The following is a 25,060-nucleotide window of genomic DNA, read 5'->3' on the forward strand; positions in this document are numbered from 1 at the left end:
TCAACGGGGTCAAACGTCACTTTAATGTTTTACAGAAACTGAATCTTCCTTGAAGCAGGAACAAGGATCTCACAAGATGACACTAGCCTGCTACCGTCTGGGGTCAATCTGAAAGTTGTGCCTTCCAGGTTCTTACGCACAATAATCACTATATTCAAATGACTGCTTTGAAATGTAAAATACAGTGCACAGAATGCTGGACAACTTTCACAAACAGCAGCTCGGAAGTTCTCCAAGATATTAATGGATGTGTAGAAAAGACTGACACAACTAATGATCTGTACAGCTGAACAGGCTCAAGAGACAAGTGGCCTCTTCCTTGCATCTCTGCAGCCCTTCAGAGCTCCACTGACCCAAAGGCTGCAGGTATAAGGTTAAGTCAATCTGCTAACTCTCAGTAACACCACAGGTACCGATCTGGCAACCACAAACAGTCTAGTGAACTGCCCTGTTACACTCAGGCCTCTTCTCCCCTTGCATTATTTTCAGATGTATAGATCTTAAAATATTATAATACTTGTGCAAGAGAAGAGTTAAAAAACAAACACCTGATGCTGTTGGAACTCAGCAGGTCAGGCAGCATCTATGGAGAGGAATAAAGAGTCTCGGTCCAAGATGTCCACTGTTTGCCCCTTTCCACAGAAGCTGCCTGGCCTGGTGAGTTCCTCCAGCAGTTTGTGTGTGTTGCTCTAAATTAAAAACACACATTTCCATGCTTATCGACACCTTCCCTCCCAAGTTAATTTTCCTTTGGAGCACTGCTGTTCTGAGCACCTCAGGCTATGGGGAAATTCACAGCGGAAGCTACAGCAGTGTCAAAGAACCTGGCAGTTATTCAGCCAGTTCACTGCCCAGGAGTTTGTATCTTAGTTCAGAAGCATGAGATCAGCACCTCCTGTTCCTTAGAAATAAACTGTACATTCTCTGGCACGACACCAGGAACGTCAAGACAGCTAGATTGCAATGTTAGTCGAGTGAGTCTGGGATTCTACAGAAGACAGCCAGTGATAATAACAAATCTCCAATTCCCTCACTGGGATTTAGTCCTAAAAAACAACAGATGCAGAGAAAGAGATGGTGGACAGAGAATGACAAACTGTAAACTGTACTGGACACATATTGCTGTGTGTATTTTTATCTTCACTAAATGGAGAAAGCTGTACACAGGATAAAAAGACAGGGTGACTGGGAAACGATGGGACATCGAGACAGATTGCTGTGTGTATTTTTATCTTCAATAACTGGTCATTACTGACTGGAGAAAGCTGTACACAGGATAAACAGACAGGGTGACCGGGTAACATTGGGATGTTGAGATAGTTTGAAGAAACACGAAAAGACTGAAATAAATATCTGTTAAACAGTCCTTTTTCCCCAATATGTGTAATACACAAGCTGATTCACAATGCACCAGGCTTCCAAAGCTTTACAGATTGCAGTTACAGGAAGCTGTTTGAAAGGCTGGATAAATTCTTTCCAACAATGCAGTGTAAGAGACCTCTTCAAAGACATCTCGGATCACCGGTCCATCCCATTCTCCTCGGGCTGGTTGAAGCATACACGGAGAAGCTGCTCACAGAATTCCAACTCTTCCTGCAAGTCAAATTAGACAGGATTCATTGCTTTTCCTCACTGTTGGGTCACTGCCCCTTCCATTTCCACTCTTTCTCTGAAAGATGATGCATTTCACAACACTGTGGTTGTAAATGTTGAGCAGCACAGTACCCTATCTGTTAGTGTAACACTTTATAGCAACAGTGATGGAAAGATCAGAGTTCAATTCCCACTGCTGTCTGTAACTAGCCATTAAATATTGAAAGACCTAGATACAGTGGACATGGAGAGGGTGTTTCAAATAGTGGGAGAGTCTAGGACCTGAGAGCATAGCCTCAGAATACAAGGATGTTCCTTTAGAACTGAGATGAGGAATTTCAATAGCCAGAGGATGGTGAATCTGGGGAATTCCTTGTCACAGATGGCTGTGGAAGCCAGGACACTGGGTATATTTAAAGTGCAGGTTGATAGGCTCTTAATTAGTAAGGGTTATGGAGTGAAGGCAGAAGAATGGGATTGGGGGGGGATAATAATTCAGCATGAGAGATTGGCAGAGCAGACTTGATGGGCCAATTGGACTAATTCTGCTCCTATGTCTTATGGTTTAATGTAAGGAGTTTTTAGTTCTTCTCCCTCATTCTAAGGACCTATAGGTTAGGGGTGGGGTTAGTGAGTTATGGGTATGTTATATCAATAGACAATAGGTGCAGGAGTAGGCCATTCAGTCCTTCAAGTCAGCACCGCCATTCACTGTGATCATGGCTGTTCATCCACAATCAGTATCCAGTTCCTGCCTTATCCTCATAACCTTTGATTCCGCTATCTTTAAGAGCTCTATCCATCTCTTTCTTGAAAGCATCCAGAGACTTGGCCTCCACAGCCTTCTGTGGCAGAGCATTCCATATATCCACCACTCTCTGGGTGAAAAAGTTTTTCCTCAACTCCATTCTAAATGGCCTACCCCTTATTCTTAAACTGTGGCCTCTGGTTCTCGACTCACCCATCAGCGTGAACATGCCTCCTGCCTCCAGCGTGTCCAATCCCTTAATAATCTCATATGCTTCAATAAGATCCCCTCTCAGCCTTCTAAATTCCAGAGTATACAAGCCCAGTCGCTCCAATCTTTCAACATATGACAGTCCCGCCATCCCGGGAATTAACCTTGTGAACCTACGCTGCATTCCCTCAATAGCAAGAATGTTCTTCCTCAAATTTGGAGACCAAAACTGCACACAGTACTCCAGGTGTGGTCTCACCAGGGCCCTGTAAAGCTGCAGAAGGACCTCTTTGCTCTTATATTCAATTCCCCTTGTTATGAAGGCCAGCATGCCATTAGCTTTCTTCACTACCTGCTGTACTTGCATGCTTGCTTTCAGTGACTGATGTACAAGAACACCTAGATCTCACTGTACTTCCCCTTTTCCTAACTTGACTCCATTTAGATAATAATCTGCCTTCCTGTTCTTACCACCAAAGTGGATAACCTCACATTTATCCACATTAAACTGCATCTGCCATGCATCCGCCCACTCACCCAGCCTGTCCAAGTCACCCTGCATTCTCATAACATCCTCCTCACATTTCACACTGCCACCCAGCTTTGTGTCATCGGCAAATTTGCTAATGTTACTTTTAATTCCCTCATCTAAATCATTAATATATATTGTAAACAGCTGCGGTCCCAGCACTGAACCCTGCAGTACCCCACTGGTCACCGCCTGCCATTCCGAAAGGGACCCGTTAATTGCTATTCTTTGTTTTCTGTCAGCCAGCCAATTTTCAATCCATGTCAGTACTCTGCCCCCAATACCATGTGCCCTAATTTTGCCCACTTATCTCCTATGTGGGACCTTATCAAAGGCTTTCTGAAAGTCCAGGTACACTACATCCACTGGCTCTCCCTTGTCCATTTTCATAGTTACATCCTCAAAAAATTCCAGAAGATTAGTCAAGCACGATTTCCCCTTCATAAATCCATGCTGACTTGGACCAATCCTGTTACTACTATCCAGATGTGTCGTAATTTCATCTTTTATAATTGACTCCAGCATCTTTCCCACCACCGACGTCAGGCTAACCGGTCTATAATTCCCTGTTTTCTCTCTTCCTCCCTTCTTGAAGAGGACAACATTAGCCACCCTCCAATCCACAGGAACTGATCCTGAATCTATAGAACATTGGAAAATGATTACCAATGCATCCACAATTTCTAAAACCACCTCCTTAAGTACCCTGGGATGCAGACCATCAGGTTCCCGGGACTTAGCAGCCTTCAGACCCAACAGTCTATCCAACACCATTTCCTGCCTAAAATAAATTTCCTTCAGTTCATCCATTACCCTAGATCCTTTGGCCACTATTAGATCTGGGAGATTGTTCGTGTCTTCCCTAGTGATGACAGATCCAAAGTACCTGTTTAACTCGTCTGCCATTTGCTGGTTCCCCATAATAAATTCACTCGGCACTAGACGCATGGCAACATTTTCAGGCTGTTCCCAGCACAATCCTTGCACGGTGTTAGATATCGACACAAATAATGTATTTCAGGATACGTGTTGACATACATGTGACAAATACAGCTAATCTTTAATCTCATTGTTAAATGCAATTGAAATTTCTCCCAGTCCCTTCCACCCAAGCTCTCGGAGTCTGAGGGGGATGAGAACTGAAAATGGAGGGTATGTTTTCGTTATTGACATGAATGCTTCTGATTATTACTGATTAACAGCTTTGAGGCAGAGTAAAAGGCTAAAAGTACAATCTAATCAGTATGATAGCAATTACAACGCCAGCAGTCTCCAGTCGGGGTTCAGTTGCTGCCGCTGTCTCTGAGGTGTATGTACGTTGTCTCTGTGACTGCATGGGCTTCTCTGGGTGCTCTGGTTTACACCCACATTCCAAAGACATTAGAGCTAGTGACTTGCAATTTATTCTCCTGGCAAAACACAGAATGGTGGTACTAATATCAAAAATAACAAAGGAAAACAGCAGCCAGCACCAGCCTAAAGAGAAGAAGAGTACTGTGCGTTGAAAACTCCAGGACCCCCACAGGCTGTGTCCTTTCTGCGTACTCAAAGGATGGGATTTTCTCTTTGGACTAAAGGAGAATGAGAGGTGACTTGATAGTGGTGTACAAGCTGATAAGAGGCATGGATAGAATGGACAGCCAGAGACATTTTCCTAGGGTGGAAATAATTAATAGGAGAGGGGAATAATTTTAAGGTGCTTGGAGGAAAGTATAGGGAGGATGTCAGAGGTAAGTTTTTTCCCCACACTGAGTGGTGATTGTGTGGAACACCCTGCCAAGGGTGGCTGTACAGGAAGAATCATTAGGGACATTTAAGAGACTCTTATATAACCATATAAATGATAGAAAAATTGAGGGCTATGTAGAAGGTAAGAGTTAGATTGATCTTGGAATAGGTTAAAAGGTCGGCACAATATTATGGCCTGAATAGTCCTGTACTATGGTCTAAACATCCCATACTTATTCTGCAGTTTTTTCCTTTCTATGGATATATTAATAACTGATTTACTGTCAGCATCAACATGGGTAATGCCAACAGGCTCGATAAACTGATTAGAAAGGCTGGCTCTGTTAAACTGGACACACTGGAGGCTGTGGTAGAAGAAATGACCCCCTATGGAAAATCCTGTCAATTCTGGACAATGTTTCCCACCCTCTACATGCCACCTTGGCTGAACAGAGGAGCACCCTTAGTAATAGGCTAAGACAATTGTGCTTCTCTAAAGAGCGCTATATGATGTCGTTCTTACCCTCGCCATTGGGCTCAATAATGAGTCAAGCTATAGCAGAGGTAGTGATGACCCCCCCCCCCCTTCCTGTTGAGGTAACTTGTTTTTTACTCTTTCTTATTTCTCTTCTAATATTTGTATATCTGTGTACTTGTAACGCTACTCTGACACTGTAATTCCCTTTGGGATCAATAAAGTATCCATCTATCTGACCAGTTTCAGAATTATTTATGCACCTGAAACTCCTCTTGGTCTTTCAGCATCCGTGATCTCTCAATTAAAAGATTCTCTAGGCCCAGCTCAGGTTCCTGACACTGCCTGACTCCACCAGGGAAGTTGGTCACCAGGCTGCAAGGGAAAGAGGCATACAGTAATTTGTAAGCAGAGTCATAATCCTGTTTTACACATAGCCTTTCCTCTTACTGGGAGCAGTACATCAGAAAGTAGATATTGAAATGCAGTACGCAATGGGTTAGAGACTGAGCAAGAGAGAGCGTGAGGGAGACAGAGAGCATGAGAACGAGGGAGAGAGCGCATGAGAAAGGGAGACAGTGAGAAAGGCGGGAACAGTGAGATAGAAAGGCAGATACTGAGACGTCGAGTGAGAGATGAATAATAAAAAGTGGGAGAAGAGGGTTTTAAAAAATCAGACAGGTAGAGCAGAGTTGATGGCTGAATGGCCCAGTTCTGCTCTTGTTGTGTTATGGAATTAAAAGACACAATAGTTGAGAGACTGGAAGGGAAGGCATTTGTCCACCCACCTGCACAGTGCACCCAGAACATGCTCATGAAAGGGATCATGCTCTGTCTGTATGAGTGACACCAGCTGCTGCACCATTCCCATTGAGCAGAGAACGTCTGTAGAAGGAATAAAGCACACTCTTTATTGATGGATTTCTGATTTTGAGGATGTCAAGGTCTTGGCTACACTTTATTGAAAAGTCTTTATTTTCCAGCTGAACTCGTTCCATTTTCTTACAGGGAACTGCCTCTCTGTCACCTGGACTGCTGGGAGTAGGGTATTAAGTAGTGTGTATTCCTCATTGTTTCCTTCACCCCTCCTTGTCCTGAGCACAATCTGCAGTGCAGTTCCACACAAACCAAGCTCATAAATTGAACACATTACCCCAGTCCAAGTGTTGGCAGGCTATTCTAAAATTACAAACCACATGATGTTGACCAAGATCCCCATGTGACTTTCCATTAGTGGAGGGGGGAGGGGGATTTGAGAGGTCAAGCCAAGCCTAGTTTAATCCTTTCTCTCAATAATTCAAAGACTCATTGGTTTATTATTGCCACATGTATCAAGATACAGTGAAAAGCTTTTGTTTGCATGCGATCCACACACGCATTCTGCAGTACATCAAGGAAAAACTCTGCAGAATAGTGTTAGAGCTACAGAGAAAGTGCAGTGTACGAGCCAGAGTGAGATCAGAGTCCATCTTTATCAGAGCTCTGTACAAGCAGAATATTTTGTCCATGGTTATATGGCATATCCACAGATGAAAAAAAGACATTCAATATCCACCTCAGTTCTTCCAGCAATCCTCCAAATTTTGGAGTAATTTCATTTTTCTTCAGATCCTAACTGACTGTTGAGACTGCCCCTGCAGAGTTAACATAATTTAATGCTTTCTTTTTTTCAGGATCGAGGTGTCAAGGACAAGGCACCACCTGAATGAGATAGTGTTCTTTTGGTGAGAGCCCAGAATCAGAATCAGGTTTATTATCACTGACGTAGGTTGGGAAATTTATTGTTTTACATTGCAAGGCATGAAAATTGAAGTTACAGTAAGTACATATAAAGCAAATAGTGCAAAAAGAGAGCAAAAGGTGAGGGACTGTTCACAAATCTGATGGTGTTGGGGAAGAAGTTGTTCCTAAAACATTGAGTGCGGGTCGTCAGGCTCCTGTACCTCCTCCCTGATGGTAGTAATGAGAGGGCATGTCCTGGACGGTGAGGCTCCTCAGCGATGGACGCTGGCATCTTGAGGCACTGTCTTTTTAAAACGTTTTTGAAGGTGGGGAGGCTAGTGCCAATGATGTATCTGGTTTGAGTTTAAAACTTTCTACAGCGTGTTACGATTCTGTGTATTGGAGCCTCCATGCCAGACAGTGATGCAATTAGTCATATTGCTCTCCACGGTACATCTGTAGAAACTTGCCAGTTTTTGATGACATACCAAACCTCCTCAAACTCTGAATGAAGTATAGCCACTAGTGTGCCTTTGTGATTGCACCAACACATTGGGCCCAGGATTTATCCTGGGATGTTGACGCAGGAAGACTAAACTGCTCACCTTTTCCACTGCTGACCCCTCAATGAAGACTGGTGTGTGTTCTTCTAACTTTCCTTTCCTGAAGTCCACTATCAGTTCTTTGGTCTTACTGATTTTGAGTGCAAATTTATCGCTGTGACACCACTCAACCAGCTGATCTTTCTCACTCCTGTATGCCTCCTCATCACCATCTGAGATTCTGCCAAAAACAGTTCTGTCATCGGCAAATTTATAGATGGCAGTTGAGCTATGCCTAGCCATATGGTCATGACTGCAGAGAGCGGAGAGCAGTTGGCTAAGCATACATCCTTGAGGTGAGCCAGTGTTGATTGTCAGCAAGGATGAGATGTTACTTCCAATCCGTATTTGAGTTCCCGATGAGGAAGACGAAGATCCAGTCGCAGAGGTTTTAAAGTTTATTGATTAGTACTGAGGGGATGATAGTGTTGAATACTGAGCTGTAATCAATAAACACTGCTGTTGGCTAGGTGTTCCAAGGCTGAGTAGAGAGCCAGTGAGTCCTGTAGGCCTGTTGTGACAGTAGATAAATCTCAGCAGGTCCAAGTCTCTGCTCAGAAGGGGGTTAATTCTAGCCACGAGTAACCTCTCAAAGCACGTCATCCCAGCAGAATTGTTGATAGTCATTGAGCCAGCTCACCTTGCTCTTCTTGGGCACCGGTACGATTGATGCCCTACTGAAGCAGTAGATAAGTTTCAGAATTTGGCTCCAGCAGTAAATTTCTACAACAGAATGGGGTGCAACTTGGAGGGGAACCTGCAGATGGCAGCATTCCCTTGCATCTGAAACCTTAGATTGTTTGGGTTGCAGAGATTATGGGTTTGGGAGATCTTGTTAGGAGTGACCCAAGCAAGTAACTGAAAGTCAAAGTAAGTTTTTCAAAGTATGTATACGTTACCATATACTCCCTTGAGATCCATTTCCTTACAGGTATTTACAAGAAAATATAACAACACAATAGAATTGACAAAACTATACACAAAGAAAGACCGAAACAGTTAATGGAGCATTTAAATAAATAACTAATATTGAGAACGGGATTGAAAAGTCCTTGAGAGTGAGTCTGTAAGTTATGAGATCAGCTCAGCGTTGTACTGAATACAGTTGTCCATGCTGATCCAGGAGCTTGATGGTTGAAGGGCAATAACCGTTCCTGACCTGGTGGCGTGGGACCTCAGGCCCCCGTCCCTCTTCTCCGATAGTAGTGGTGAGAAAGGAGCACGGTGGTGCTTCTAGATGATAGATGCTGCTTTCTTATGACAGCACTCCATGGTGGGGAGGGCTTTGCCTGTGAAGGACTGTGCTGTTTCGATCACTTTTTGTAGACTTTCCCACCCCTGGACATTGGTGTTTCCATACAGGCTGTGATACAACATACAACTTTAGTGCACACTATGGGGTGATACACGGAGTAGCTGCAGTGGTGGAAGCACACAAAGTAAGAGGGTATTCTGTGTTGAGATTTTCAGGTGCTTTTTCAGTACAGTGGAAATTATTTCATCACACTCCTTGTTGATGGTGAAAGGACTTCCAAGGATCAGTGAGGCATTTTAGGATTCAGATTTATTATCGCACGTCCATCAAAACATAACAGTGAAATGCTTTGTTTGAGTTAACAGCCAACACAGAAAAGCATGTACAGGGGGCAGCCTTCAAGTGTTGCCACACATTCCACACCAGCCCACTATGTATAGCAGAACAATAGCAAAACAAGCCCCTCTTCCTCAATCACACACACACACATCCACAAAGACAAGCCTCCAGCAGACTTGCAGACATCAGGTCTCCAACTTCCCCAAGGATTTGGCCACTTGGCCTCGACCTCCAGACTCACCGACTTCAGTCTTCGACTTTTAGGGCTTCAGTCTTCAGTATTGATCCCAATAGTTGCCAATGACAGGACCCCAAAATCCAGAACTCGAACTCTGGACACGTTGATGATGGGGCCCCTACACTTGTAGCCACAATACTTAGGTAGCTAATTCATTTGAGTCGGGCTTGTCATGTGGGGAACTTGGCACTGTAATGCCATTCAATATCATGGGCAAGTGTCTCTTTTGCTTAGCATTTTTTTGGTGCAAATGTTATTTACCACTTAGTAGCCTATGTCCAAATGTTGTCTGGGTCTTGCTGTATGCAGCTATACCCTTCTTCACTTGCTGAAGAAACAGAAATTAGAAGTCAGTTATAACTCTGCAATGGAGAAAAGCAGTAAAAGAGGAGTAACACACAATGCTGGAGAAACTCAGCAGATCAGGCAGAATCTTGGACAGGAATCATGGAGAGATGGCATGTGCTCGGACGCAGTGGCCTCTCCAGGGCCAAGTAGAGGTATTTTTGTCTTTTTTTTAAAAACATGTTTTTTACGATTGCAAGACAATGTTGGACTTAGTGCAACCGTGTTGCTGCCTGCTGCAGAAAGGCATCAGAATTGGTGTGTGAAGGAAGTGTGCAGTCTAACAGTGAGCTTTTCTTGCAATTCCAAGACCCTGTTGGTCATCGTTAAGGTAAAATACTGCAAGTCTGGTTCACTAGTTTATTGGTGAGACTGCATTGCCTTGGTTGTATTGAGAACAAAGCCTCATGCCACAAGTTTGCCTGTTGCAGCAGTGCACGAGGGGAGATGCCAGAGTGATTTGGCACTGCACCCATCTGGCCCCTCCCACCGGTGCTGTCCTCCAGCATTCACTCAGTGTAAGAACAAGCTGGATTGCATGTTTGTGGCGCACATTCGTCTGCAGAGTGCTGAGTACTGCTTGTGCTTGTCGATAACACTCATGCACCATCAACTGACAGGACATGTCACGCAGGGACTTGGGCTATGTATATTTGTTGTGGCTGTATGTTTACTGCTATACGTGCCTTGTGCCGTGTCTGACTGTTGGTACCCTGGCACCTAGAGGAACCCTGTTTCATTTGTCTGATTCATGAATGATAATTAAACTTGAACTTGAATCAATTGTTTCCAGCATGAACCCCTCATTGGAATGGAAAGAAAGGTGGAAGAAGCCAGACTAAGTTCCAGAGACAATAACTAGTCTTGTTGCTTCAGGCAGGAAGCAACTGGAGAGGAATAACTAACTTCATCAAATCACATCCAGGGTTAAAGGAAGTTCATTGGGAATACTCCAACCCATGCAGAGCAATTCTGCTGCAAAGTGGGGAGGCTAGTACATCACTTTACAGTCCAGTTGTAAGACTGGGGTTCGATTCTTGCTGCTGTTTGTAAAGAATTTGTACATTCTCTCCGTGAGCACATGGGTTTCCTTCCACATTCCAAAGACGTGTGGGTTAGGGTTAGTAAGTTGTGGGCATGCTATGTTGGAGTCAGAAATGTGGTGACACTTGCGGGCTGTTCAGTCCAACATTCACTGATTTGATTAACACAAACGATACAATTCACTATAATGTTTCCATGTATATATATTTCACTTCTTAATGTCTTTTATGTTTGTTTTTCGTCTTGGATGTGATTCTGGAATTGTTGGGACCTGTGAGTTGCTGTTTGGAGATGGTGTGGGTGTTCCAGTGTTCTGCAAGATGCAGAGGCAGCGTGGGTGAACCTCATGGTGAGCAGACTGCAGAATGGGGTACAAGCCGGCGTTCACCAATTAAAGCAACGAGGGAGACTGAAGCATGGAGGTGAAAGCGGAAGGCCAATGCCGGCTGCCAGCCTTTTGATCGCTCTGCTACTGAAGAGGGGAGAGCCTGCCACTGTGCCTGGAGAATATCACTCAGGTTTTCTGTGTCTTACAGATTTTTATATTCTGTGTTTTTCACCCAATCTTTCTATCTGTTTGTGCGGGTGGGGGGGGGCTGTGAATTTGGGGGTTGATGTGCCTGTACAGTTTCTTTTTTTTGTGTGGTAAGTGAGGATTTAGAGGTTGATGCCTTCCTTTTCTTTCTTGGTTTCATGGCCACCTAGAGGAGGAGAATTTCAGAGTTGTATACTTTGATAACAAATGAACCCTTGAAACTTTGTACATGGAACAAGTAAGAGCAGGATCAAAGTAAGGTAAAAGGCAGCCTCCCCACCCCCACCCATGGTAGATTAGCCTGCCAATACTTACTGGCAATATTCAGCTGGTGTGGAACTGCATCCGTGCACGAGACACCACCTTCAGCAGGGAAGGAGAATAAAACGGGAGAAGGAAAAACAGTTAAAACCCCAGCATGGTAGTGTAGTAGCTAGCACAATGCTTTACCGCACCAGCAATCAGGGTCCGTACGTTCTCCCTGTGACTGCGTGCGTTTCCTCTGGGTGCTCCGGATTCCTCCCACACTCCAAAGAAGGGTTAGGGTTAATGAGCTATGGCAACACTTGCCGGCTGCCTCCTGCACATCCTTGGACTGTGTTGGTCGCTGACGCACTCAATGCATTTCACTGTATGTTTACCGATGTACATGTGATGTAAAGCTCATCTTAATCTTAATCATAGCACATTGGTACTGGCAAGAAAATGTCCCTGCTAACCTGTCAAACCCCATTCTCCCCTTCCACCCCCCACGCCAACCGGCACCCTTGCCTTGCTCATCCTTTTCCCTAATGCAGTGGCTTAATATGACAGCTTCTTTAATGGCAACTGATTGTGGATTTTAATACAGCAGGTTTAAGTGGCAGTTTCTGACCTTTGTGCTCAGGGCTGTTGATGAGCAGGTTCTGCAGCAGGAACGCAGCCTTCACCTTCAGCTTCTCAACATTGCTCTGCATGGCCCTCATCAATACCGAGAAACCGTCGTGGTCAACAAACTCCCGCAGGCCAGCCTCCTGCTCACGCACCAGACCTGAAGGAGACACAGTCAGATTTCCAAATGCAGCATGGAGCCACAAACACGCGGACCTACTGTTCAGATATCCACATCCGTTCCCAGAGATAAAACAGGAAACTGTCTGGATTAGGGAGCATGTCTTACAAGGAAAGGTTCCCTTTGGAGTAATGAAGGACACAGCAGGAGGTACAGAAGCCTTAGGTCCCATACCACCAAGTTCAGAAACAGTTATTTCCCTACAACCATCTGGCTCCCAAACCAGTGTGGATAACTTCACTTATCTTAACTCTGAACTGATCCCACAATCTATGGACTCACTTTCAAGCACTCTACAACTCATATCCTCAATGTTATTTATTTATTTATCACTATTATTATTATTATATTTGACAGATTGTCTTCTTTTGCACATTGACCATTTGTCAGTCTTTCATTGATTCTATTATATTTCTTTGCTCTACTGTGAGTGCCCACAAGAAAATAAACCTCAGGGTAGTGTATGGTGGCATATACATACATTGATAATAAATTTACTTGACTTTGAGAGGCATAGATAGAATGTCTTTCTCTCAGGACAGCAATGGTTAATATCAGAGGGCATCCATTTAAGGTGTGTGGAGAAAAGTCTGGGGACCTATCAGGGGTAGGTTTTTTTTACATGGACAGTATTGGGTGCCTGGAACACTCTGCAGGGGGTGGTCATAAAAGGTGATATAACAAAGACATTTAGGTAGACACATGGATGGTAAAATGGAAGGTTACGGACCGTGTAGGAGGGAAGGATTAGATCAATTCTGGAGTAGGTCAGCACAACATTGTGAGGTTCTGCCATCCTTCCAATAATTTTAGAACTACTGCACTTGTTTCCAATCCCATTAATAAAGAAAATAGATAATTCTCTTTTTAGCTCTTCATAATTCGATGCACCTCTTCTACTTCAAAGAAACTCGGGATTTACAATTCCTTCCTCCAGAAGTTAAGCAGTGTCATGCTCACCGCCCAAACTGAACTGTTCAAACATCAGGCTTTGACCCATGAGCAAGGTCCCCATCAGCAGCCTGAGCCTCAGGCTCAGTTGTTTTATCCTTGGGTTTTTTCTGTTGAGGGACCCTATTTCAAAACCCATCCATACTGCTTGCCCCTCAATGCCTCTTCTAAGACTAGGGAACTTATTCCAGAGATTGGGATCTTCTCTTCTACATCAATAATTGTCTTAAGATACCCTCAACCAATATATTGCATTTTCAGCTTGTACCCTTCCCCCATCCCCACCTCTTCACCCTTCCTTTCTAATCCTGAAGTTGGCCCTTGCTTGTGGGAGTTTGGAGGGAAATCAGTTCTCATTGGAGAATCAAGAGATGGAGAGGGTCAGCAGTTCTTCGGTGTTATAGTTTTTGAGGACCAGCAGTGCCTTCAATTCCTTAGCAGTTTGTGGAGATTCTGAATGATACCTAAAACTCTGATGCATGGAACTACCAATGCCATTCAACAGAAAATCCTACCAAAAAATAGTGGATACATCCCAGTCCATCACAGGTACGCCCTCCCAACCACCGAGCACATCTACATGAAACACTGTCGCAGGAAAGCAGCATCCGTCAGGAAGAAGGTACAGGAGCCTCAAGACTCACACCACCAGGTTCAGGAACAGTTAATACCCCTCAACCATCAGGCTCTTGAACCAAAGGTTCACTCAACTTCTCTTGCCCCATCATTGAAATGATCCCATAACCAATGGACTCACTTTCAAGGACTCTTCATCTCATTTCTTAATATTTATTGTTTAATTATTTATATTATTATTTCTTTCTTCTTGTATTTGTACAGTTTGTTGTCTTCTGCACTCTGGTCATAAGACATGATGATATATTGAATGGGGGGCAGGATTGAAGGGCTGAATGACCTTCTCTAACAGTAACACAAGGGATTCTGCAGATTCTGAGGTGCGCTGTTGAAAGAACTCAGCAGGACAAGCAGTATCTATAGAGAGAAATAAACAATTTGCATTTTGGGGCTGAGACCGTTCATCAGGAACACAAAGGAAGGGGAAAGACGATAGAATAAAAAGGCAGTGGGGGAAGGAGGAGTAGTATAAGCTGGCAGGTGATGGGTAACGCCAATTGAGGGGGAGGATGGATGGGTGGGAGAGGGGTAATAAAGTGAGAAGCTGAGAGGTGATAGGTGGTAAAGTGAAGAGCTGAAGAAGGAATCTGATTGGAGAGGACAGTGGACCATGGAAGAAAGGGAAGGAGGAGGGTGGTGGTAGGCAGGTGAGCAGACAAGAGGGGGTGAGGGGGTAAGGGGGAGACAGAATGGGGAATGGAAAAGAAGAGAAGAGGGAGGGGGGAGAAATTATTGGAAATTAGACAAATCAATGTTCATGCCATCAGGTCAGACGCTACCAGACAGAAGACAAGGTGTTGTTCTTCCAACCTGAGGGAGGCCCCATGCCTCATTTTGGCAGTAGGGGAGGCTGTGGTGCGACATACAGTGACTCTGTAAAGTATCCATAGGCAAACCAAGAAAAAACGGTTTTCTTTAACACTGGGGACAACCAAAGAAACTACTTGCATAAGCTGGTCTCCGTCCCTATCTACAGCACTCACCCCCCTCAGAATCTCACTGAGAGTAGCAGCACTTACATGATATGGCAAAGAGAGCCTTGATTCGAACCATGTCGTTGTTGTCGCTGTTGAGCAGATCTAGGAGTTTGGGCATTGTGCCCAGGTTTAGAACGTGCTCCTGCACAAAGGGGTTATTTTGGCTGCACGTCCCAATGAGGTGCGCTGTTCGCCATCGTAGCTCAGGGTCCGAACATTCCAGGAAATTGCTCACCACCAGCTGCATGCCAGCCAGCTTACAGAAGTCTAAACAAAGCGTAGAAGTTGCAGGAAGCAAAATGTTAACATAATATCTAGGCAAGTATAGAGTACAGACAGCTGAGGTAAGAAAGGTCTTTGAAAAGCATAGCTTCCCCTTTGCACACCAGGGGTCTGGAGACCTGATAAGCAGTCTAAGGCACACACATCAACTAAGGGACAATTGCTTTACTAACTTCAAAGTGTCACCAGTTGTTAGATTGTCATTTCTATTGTAACACCTCTATTGTGACCGGCGATTGATCTTGCATGTAAGGAATTGAAACAATTTACACAGTTTACCATATGTATAAAAATGGCATTTCACTGTTCAAAATTCACAGCAGTGTGCTGACAGAATCACAATCAGAATCAGGTTTAATATCACTGGTATATGTATGTTATAAAATTGTTGTTTTGTGGAAGCAGAAAATTGCAAGACAATGAAAAAACTGTAAATTACAATGAGAAATATATATATAGTGATGATCAATAAACCAGTTGTTTGGTGTCTGGTGACCTTGCCTGGTGTCTCAGAGCTGGGTGTGTCTGTACCCACACTGTGCCTCCTCTGCCCTTACACTTCTTTTCTACCACCTGTCCCACACCCCTCCTGTGGTGCTGAACCCTCACTATTCCCAACACCCTGCCGCATTTATAAACTTGCTCTCTGCTCCACGTTAACAAATACAGTATTGTACACAAGTCTTAGGCACTCTAGCTACATACACAGTTGCAAGAAAAAGTTTGTGAACCCTTTGCACCTACCTGGTTTTCTGCATTAATTGCTCACAAAATGTGGTCTGATCTTCATCTACGTCACAATAATAGACAATTGCTGCTATCCTTCCTAGCAGTGAGTGTCCTGCAAAGATCACACCAACAGCACAATGTACAATGCTGAAGGAGGTGAAAAAGAACCCAAGGGTACAGCAAAAAGACCTGCAAAAATCTCTAGAACTTGCTGAAGTCTCTGTTCATGTGTCCACTATAAGAAAAACACTGAACAAGAATGGTGTTCATGGTAGGATACCACAGAAGAAAGCATTACTTTCCAAAAAAAAACATTGCTGCACGTCTCAAGTTTGCAAAAAACCACCTGGATGTTCCACAATGCTTCTGGGACAATGTGCTACGGATGAATGAGACAAAAGTTGAACTTCTTGGCAGAAATGCACACCTCTATGTTTGGAGGAAAAACGGCACTGCACACCAGCACCTCATCCCAACTGTAAAGCAAGGTAGAAGGAGCTTTATGGTTTTGGGCTGCTTTGCTTGCAATCGTTGAAGGAACAATGAATTCAAAATTGTATCAAGACATCTTACAAGAGAATGTCAGGGTAGCAGTCCATCACCTGAAACTTAATAGAAGTTGAATGATGCAACAAGACAATGATCCAAAAATCAACAACGGAACAGTTTAAAAAGAAGAAAATTAGTATTTTGGAATGGCCAAGTCAGAGTTCAGACCTTAACTCAATTCAGATGCTGTGGCCTGACCTGAAGAGGTATCCCAGAGATATTGATGAACTGAAACAGTTTGTATGGAGGAATGGTCTAAAATTCCTCCTCGCTGTTGTGCAACTCTGATCAGTAGCTCTAGGAAATGTTTGGTGGAGGTTATTGCTGCTATTTCCAGCCTGGACTGTGAATGATTAAACAATGTGCTCAATAAAGACATGAAAAGTACAATTGCTTGTGTGTTATTAGTTTAGGCAGATTGTGTTTGTCTATTATGGTGATTTAGATGAAGATCAGACCACATTTTATGAGTAATGAATGAAGAAAACCAGGTATTTGCCAAGGGTTCACTAACTTTTTCTTGCAACTGTACATTGAAACATACAGACTTCTGCACATTCTGTACATATGAAAAAATAATAAAATTAAGTGGTACTTAAAAAAGAGAGAAATATATACCAAAGTAGTGTTCATTGGTTCATTGTCCATTCGGAAATCTGATGGTGGAGGGGAAGAAGCTTTTTCTGAAACGTTGAGTATGTGTCTCCAGGCACCCGTACCTCCTCCTTAGTGATAGCAATTAAAAAAGGGCACATCCTGGGTTTTGGAGGATGCTGCCATTTTGAGGCACCACCTTTTGAAGATGTCCTCGATGCTGGGGAGGTTGGTGTCCTGCTGTGGCTGACCGAGTTTGCAATTTGCTCTGACACGTACAGTGGCCCCTCCATACCAGAGCAGTGTTGCAACCAGTTAGAATACTCTTCACGGTACATCTAGAAAGTTGCCAGAGTCTTTGGTAACATACCAAGTCTCCTCAAACTCCTACTGAAATATAGCCACTGTTATGCCTTCTCCGTAATTGAATGACAAGGTCCATGCTGTTCCCCTAGTGCACAAATAAAGTGGACCACATCCTTGATGGGTTTGGAGGCCTGTGTGCTAAGTTGGCTGGAGTCAGGGCTTATGCTTTGGCTCTTGGTCAGGTCACCCATGCCAAACAACTCAAAAGGCAGAGACCACACTGAGAGTAGTCCACCAGTCCTCCAGGTTTGGGGGTTCAACTCAAGGCTAACAACTCTAGCTGATAAAGCAAAACTGTTACAGAAACAGCAATGAAGAATTCTTCTACGTCTGAGTGCAGTAGTATTCCTGAATCTCCACTTGCATGACTGACAATAGTGAAAACCAAGAGGAAGCTACTTACATGATGAAGGAAGCACAAGAAACAGCCATAGGTGCAGAACCTTCACTGCTGCTCTAAACGCCAGTGGTGTAACAGCCAGTAAGTTTTGAGGATCCATTGAGTTTCAGAGTCCAGTCTACTGGTGTCGACAAAAGCACAAATCACACTAGATACTGAGCCTCTGAGGCAATAGGGGGAGAAACTCAGGCCACATCGGAGTTTGCATAGTAGTGTAGCAATTAGCATACTGCTTTACAGTGATAATGTCCCGGGTTCAATTCTTGCTGCTGTCTGTAAAGAGTTTGTACGTTCTCCCCGTGACTGCGGGGGTTTGCTCTGATTTCCTCCCACATTTTAAAAAAGCATTATGGGTTAGTGAGTAGCTGGAATGCTATGTTGGCACCAGAAATATGGCAACACCTGTGGGATGCCCTAGCACATCCTCAGACTAGGATAGTCGTTGACACATTTCAATGTTTGTGAATGTTACCAGTCACTGGTTACCCCATGCCTGAACACTGCCTGGGTTTTGTTGGTGGACTCACTTCAAAACAGAAGGGAATCCCTAATGCTTGCTCAAGTAACAACACTAAAACAGACTACCTGAGTGTTATCTCAGTTGTTTGTGACAGCTTCTTGTACACCAACTGGTTGACAGCAACTACGATTCAAAGCCTCTCCGCCAAATTCCAAATGCTTTGATGTGTCCCAAAGTGGTGACAATGCAACCTTTTAAAATTGGAACATATAAATGTGGGACATGACTCTACTCATTACTTACATCAGCAAGCCTGAAGACCCACACACAACATTTCTTCCCCATCAGATTTCTGAATGATCCATGAACACCATCGCACCATTCATCTTTCGCACTTTTTTATATTGTAACATAGTAATTTTCTTCTTGCACTGTACTGCTATGAAACATATTTCAAGATACAGGTCAGTGATAATAATTCTGATCATGAAGAGCCACACTCAAGATTCTAGGAACAGCACTTTCAAGTTTACTGTCATCTGACTGTACATATATACAACCAAATGAAACACTCCTCTGGACCACAGTGCACCCACAAAACGTATATCACACACACAAACCAAAATAATACCACCCATTAATAAAATATAATTCAGAATGCATGCAGTGTGCCGCACAGGGTAAACAGTACAGTAACGAGCTCACTGTCTAGTGACAAGATCTCGGTAGTGGCAGGGTATTCATTAGTCTCACAGCCCAAGGGAAAAAGCTGTTACCCAGTCTGACAGCACAACCGTTGATATGCTTCTGTACCCGCTTCCTGACGACAGTTGGTCAAAGAGATGGTGGGATCCCCCCTACCATCAGATTTCAGAACAGCCCATGAACCCAATCTCGCCATTCCTCTTCTGAGCTCTTTATTTTTTAAATGTAGCTTTTTTTAGAACGTCGTGTTGCTGCAAAACAAATATAAACCATTCTGATTCTGAAGCCTTACAGAAAATGTCCATTACCTCCCGCATTGTCGAGGTTTTCACACAAGTCAGCCACTGTATCAAGTGCATTCCAGCGCCTTTCGTCATCACCAGTATCATCTTCAGGCATTTCTTTCAGGATTTCGAGACAATCTTTGAGTTGTTTAATCTCATCCAAGTGCCCGTTAAATGCATCCGATAGCGCATCCTGCAGCCACTGTCTGCGCTGAGGGAACATGGAGAAAGAAACTTTCAATAAACTGCAGGAACTCACCCACAGTAAATAGCCTGTATTGTTACTCCAGCAATGGGGGTTAAATAACACTCAGTTAATAAAGCAGGTCAAAAGCAAGATACATAATCCACAGATTCTTTACTCCAGTCCAGACAGTCTGCATATTTTGGATAATGAAAAGACTACAAATATTGGAAACTGAAGTCTAAAGAAAGGTCTGTCAACATTTGGAAAGTTGATTTAAATAATCAGTGGTTCATGAAAATCAAGGTTCAAGATATCAAGATTGAAGGTTATTTATCACATGTACCGTACATTGTCAGGTGGTGGGGTGGAGGTGCAGCTCTACCAAAAGTGAAAGGTGCTCCTTCCCTCCTTCCACTAATCTGCAGGTGTAGCACCCCCCACCCCCCCCCATCAAGGTCACATGAAGCTTTGGGAGCAGCTGGTGCGATTGCTGACGTCAGGCAATCTCTGAAGTGTTGTGATAATGGCTGGTGTCACCTGACTTATAAAGACACTGCCTAGGAGGCGGCAATGGCAAACCAATTCTGTGCACTCACTTTAAACGACTCTGCAACTCTCGTTCTCAGCATTGTTTATTTTTGTATTTATATAGTTTGTCTTTTGCACATTGGGTAGTTTGTCAGTCTTTATATAGTTTTTCATAAATTCCATTGCATTCCTTTATTTTCCTGTAAACCTTCAAGAAAATACAGAATTATCAGGGGTATAGATAAAGAGTAAATGGAAGCAGACTTTTGCACATTGAGGTTGGGTGACAGTACAACTAGAGGTTAAGGGTGAAAGGTGAGAAGTTTAAGGGGAACATGAGGGGAAATTTCTTCACTCAGAGGGTGGTGACAGAGTGGCATGGGCTGCCAGTGCAAGTGGTGGATGCGATTTCGACTTCAAAGATTAAGAAAAGTTTGCATAACTACATGGATGGGGAGGGGGGCACAGAGGGTGGAGGTTGATGGGACTGCGCAATTTAAATGGTTCGGCATTGATTAGATGGGCTGAAGGGCTTTTTTCTGTGCTGTTGTTTTCTTTTACTCCAAAACAAATCTCAGGGTAGGATATAGAGACATGTAGGTATGTACTTTGATGATAAATTGATATTGACATTGAGTCATACTTGCCTCTTCTGGCATGGGCTGCAGCTCAGGTGCTGTGTCACCCACTGACCCTGCCTCCACAGCAAGTCTCAACAGACCCTGCAAATTATTTGGATGCTGCCTGTTTCTCCCAGATCCACCTTCAGCCATTTTAAAGAAATTTCAATCTGGAATAAGCAGATAAAGAAAAAGCCTTTTATACAGTAAGTGAAACCAACAAAATCCAATCAAACTTCTGTCATTGAGACCCAGAAGTTGAGACCCGGCTGTCAGAGCCCCAGGTACATGAATCTCTGTGAATTCACTAGGGAAGTCGAAGGTCCAATGCCTGCAAGTCCACGAGTCCCCTGGAGGCTGGAGGCCAAAGATGGTCTGTGCTGGGGTTAGAGGATTGTATAGGTGTATGAGACGGTAGAATGGATGAATGGGCTTGTCTTGCTGTTCTTTTGTCGCCTACTGTGCTCTGTGTTGTTCTGTCAAGTCACATTGGTGCCAGAATACGTAGTGACACTTGCCTCCAGCACATCCTTGGGCGTGTTATTGTTAATGCAAATGATGCCTTTCACTGGACGTGTAATGTTTCTATGTACATGTAACAAACAAAAAACACTGTGCTCAGATCTGGTCGCCTCACTGCAGGAAGGATGTGGAAACCATAGAAAGGGTGCAGAGGAGATTTACAAGGATGTTGCCTGGATTGGGGAGCATGCCTTATGGGAATAGGTTGAGTGAACTCAGCCTTTTCTCCTTGGAGTGACAGAGGATGAGAGGTGATCTGATAGAGGTGTATAAGATGATGAGAGGCATTGATCGTGAGGATAATCAGAGGCTTTTTCCCAGGGCTGAAATGGCTAACATGAAAGGGCACAGTTTTAAGGTGCTTGGAAGCAGGTACAGAGGAGATGACAGGGGCAAGCTTTTTTACAGAGAGTGGTGAGTGCGTGGAATGGGCTGTCGGTGACGGTGGTGGAGGTGAATACGATAGGGTCTTTTAAGAGACTCCTGGACAGGTACATGGAGCTTAGAAAAATAAAGGGCTATGGGTAACCCTAGGTAATTTCTACGGTAAGGATATGTTTGGCACAGCTTTGTGGGCCGAAGGGCCTGTATTGTGCTGTAAGTTTTCTATGTTTCTGTAACAGCAAAACAAGCTCCTTTTCTATCCCTCCTACCTACCCATCCCCTCACATACACAGACAGGTCTCCTACTCCTGGACAGGCTGCCTCTGAGCCTCCAGTCCTTGGCCCCAAACTCTCAGACATCAGGCCTCGAACCTGGCCTGTACTTTCATGTATTGGGCCTCTGACCTGCGGATAAGATGACCCAGGGGCTTTGATCTTTGGGTCTTTACCTCTGGACTCACTGACGTCTCCGGACTTCAACCTTTGGCTTTGGTTTCTGGACACTGCCCTTTTGGTATCGACCCAAGGACTCACCAATGACAGGTTTGAATTTAGGGACAGAGGATGAAAGTTTCTATTTCGGTTAGGGAATAATGCCACGTATTAACACACCAGCCTGACATGAGAAAAAAGACTGGATCAAAATCTTCAGGTATCAGGAAGGAAAATTAAATATAACAGACGACATAACCTCAAATTCGGTCTGGGTAGCCTCCAACCTGATGGCATGAACACTGATTTCTCCTTCTGATAAATTATTCTTCCTTCCCCCTTTTCTTCTTCTATTCGCCATTCTGGCCTCTTCTCCTCACCTGCCTATCCCCTCCCCATGGGGCCCTACCTTCTTCCCTTTTCCCCTATGGTCCATTCTCCTCTCCTATCAAATACCTTCTTCTCCAGCCCTCTACCTTTCCCACCCACCTGGGGTCACCTAGCACCTTTTAGCTATCCTCCTTCCTCTCACCCACCTTTTTATTCTGGCATCTTCCCCCAGTCCTTTCCACTCCTGATTAATGGTCTGCGCCCTAAAACATCGACTGTTTATTTATTTCCATAGATGTTGCCTGACCTGCAGAGTTCCTCCAACATTTTGTGTGTTGCTCTCAATATAATGGAAGATTTTAAGATCATCTCAAGCATAAACAAACAGTAGGGTGACGTGGGTGAGTCGGAGTTATGATGGCACTCAGCGGAGACTCCTTTGTGTTCACCTACAAAAACAGCTTAATTTCTACCTTTGATGTCTCTCGTTTTCCTTTTCAGGGTGGATGGAGTTCCGTTGAAGATCCTGACCTGGTGTTACACTCAGACTTTGGTTCTTTGCCATGGTGGGACTCGCTCTTGGGGGCTCATGACCGGCTGCTTTTCGATATCCTAAGAACGCAGCCTAGAAGATGAGCGTACCTTCGAGGTTCCAAGGTTTCATGGCCCTGTGGACGGGCTGATTCTAAGCGGTGCCACCGACTGAAACGTCGCAGGAGAAAATAGAACATCAGGAATAGCGCTGTTAGAGACTCTGTACTTGGCAAGTCGCGCTCTCTCACACGTTGCTGGAGGAGGAGACTGTTGCCGATTCTCTGGGCAGGGGGGAGGCGGCACTACAGATTTTTAACACTGTAAATCAGCGAGTTGTTTTGTTACGTCTCCGCTCTCGCTGTGAAAGGGGACACTTCTTTTCCCCGTTATTTCCTTATATGTCGAATTATCAGGTGAGTGATTAGCTTTTGTTGTACTGCAGATTATGTCCTTATTGGGGGCTTTGATATTGCTTGCTTGGTGGGTGGAGGGTGTTGCTTTGATATTGCTTGCAGGTGGGGGTGGGGGAGAGCCGTTGCTTTGCTGCTGCTTGTGAGTGTGGGGGTAAGTAGGGGGCTTTGGGGTTCTAACTTTTTAACTGTCACATTCTCTGGGGCTCTTCTGCTTTCTGGATGTCTGTGAAGAACACGAATTTCAGGATGTATATTGCAAACATTTCTCTGATATTAAATGGAACTACTGAACTAAAATTCATTATTACTTCCCTGAGGTGCTGATAGCTAAATTCTCAATTCTAATGATTAGGAGACTGACAATGAGCTACTGTCAAACAGACCCAAGCCTTTCCAATAGCAACCTGAATCATCCTATCCAGAGCAACAAGCAAGATGCTGGATGAACTCAGATCAGACAGGATCAATGGAGGAAAATGTTTTGAGTCTAGACCAGGGGTTCCTAACCTGGGGTCCGCAAATTCCTCAGCATAAAAAGGGTTGGAAACTCCTGGTCCAGACCCTTCACGTGAACTATCTAAGACAAACAATAGCCACATCCTAGGAATAAATGACAATAAAAAGTGACTGCCTTACTGCCAATGTCCCTGACTTATTCTGACGACAATTTGATCAGAGGAGTGCATACAAACTGCAAAACTAACCCACACTAGTTTCAAACTGAAAGCCACTGACCAAACATCCCGCACTGAGCAGTGTGATCGATACCAGTGGGGCTGATGGATGGATAAGTCCCCACCCCAACGGAGCCGATTCTCCAAAACCCTGGCTGGTCCAACCCCGCACAAACCCACCGGACCGAGCTGGTCCCTGTCACAGCCGCATGTGACCCACAGGACCCTGGGCTGGAGCGGTGCCCAACGCTTCTTGGGATCCCAGCTTCACCGGCCCCCATCCTCTTCCACACACCACCCTCCCCGTCTCCCTCCAAACCCTCACCTAGATCCCACCTTCTCCTCCTTTCCAGATTCTTCCAGCGCTCTCAACTCATGGTCGCCACCATTTTCCCGGAAGTTGCGGAACAAATCATTTGTGACGTCTATTAACCGGAAATGACATCGTTTGCTCCGCAATTGGAAAGTGAAGTCAGTTCTATCTCCCCAAAGACCAAAAGTGGTGTTTGGATAGTATGACCCATGCCCTTTATAGCTCATTAAGTACTTCTGAGATGCAATCTGTTGTTATGTAAGCATAACAGGAATTTTGTGAAATTAAATACATATTACGGACCCTTGGCATTCAGTCCCGCAACTGGGCAGTTAGAGAACACCCTAATCCAAAGGGTGACAACGTGCTGTCTACAGGACATTTAGAATTTTAAGATTAATTTCCAGAACTCTTCTCCCAGGAATACCCCCGCCACAAAAAAAAATCACAGAGGATATAAACAGTATTATATATTATACAATATTATATTAACGATAACGATACCATTCTAAAAAAAGGGAGAAGTGATACTACAACCATAACTGATGCAATTATTCCCAATTCGCTGCATTTTGCTGGTGCAATCTGCCTGCTTTTATTTGGATGAACTGCTACAATTCCTGTCATAAATTCTGTTTCTTGTCCTTTTTAAGAACAACAAAAATCTGGTCATCTGGTATGCATTAGCAGATTTTCCGGACTATAAGATGTTAGTTCCATTAATACTCTAACATATTTAATTGAATTAATTTCAAAGTCGTTTATTTTCATTATGT

General features: G+C 44.1%; 1 protein-coding gene across 6 annotated transcripts; it reads right to left on the reverse strand.

The window, feature by feature from the left end:
* On the reverse strand, positions 1 to 24,387 carry hspbp1 (HSPA (heat shock 70kDa) binding protein, cytoplasmic cochaperone 1). Of its 6 annotated transcripts, none has more exons than XM_072272082.1 (9): positions 24,308 to 24,387; positions 20,710 to 20,852; positions 19,372 to 19,558; positions 15,021 to 15,245; positions 12,238 to 12,393; positions 11,679 to 11,726; positions 6,072 to 6,168; positions 5,547 to 5,658; positions 1 to 1,593 (listed from the first exon to the last, which is right to left on the reverse strand). In XM_072272082.1, the coding sequence occupies exons 2-9, from the start codon at positions 20,833 to 20,835 to the stop codon at positions 1,519 to 1,521; spliced, it is 1,026 nt and encodes a 341-aa protein (XP_072128183.1). In that variant the 5' UTR covers positions 20,836 to 20,852; positions 24,308 to 24,387; the 3' UTR covers positions 1 to 1,518. The 6 variants fall into 6 exon arrangements, with proteins under 6 accessions (XP_072128183.1, XP_072128182.1, XP_072128184.1 ...); XM_072272081.1 differs by having other exon boundaries at positions 24,297 to 24,383; XM_072272083.1 differs by lacking the exon at positions 11,679 to 11,726 and having other exon boundaries at positions 24,297 to 24,383.
* Between the last annotated feature and the right edge of the window lie 673 nt (positions 24,388 to 25,060).

Source organism: Mobula birostris, chromosome 11 (assembly GCF_030028105.1).
Source record: "Mobula birostris isolate sMobBir1 chromosome 11, sMobBir1.hap1, whole genome shotgun sequence".
Classification (NCBI taxonomy): domain Eukaryota; kingdom Metazoa; phylum Chordata; class Chondrichthyes; order Myliobatiformes; family Myliobatidae; genus Mobula; species Mobula birostris.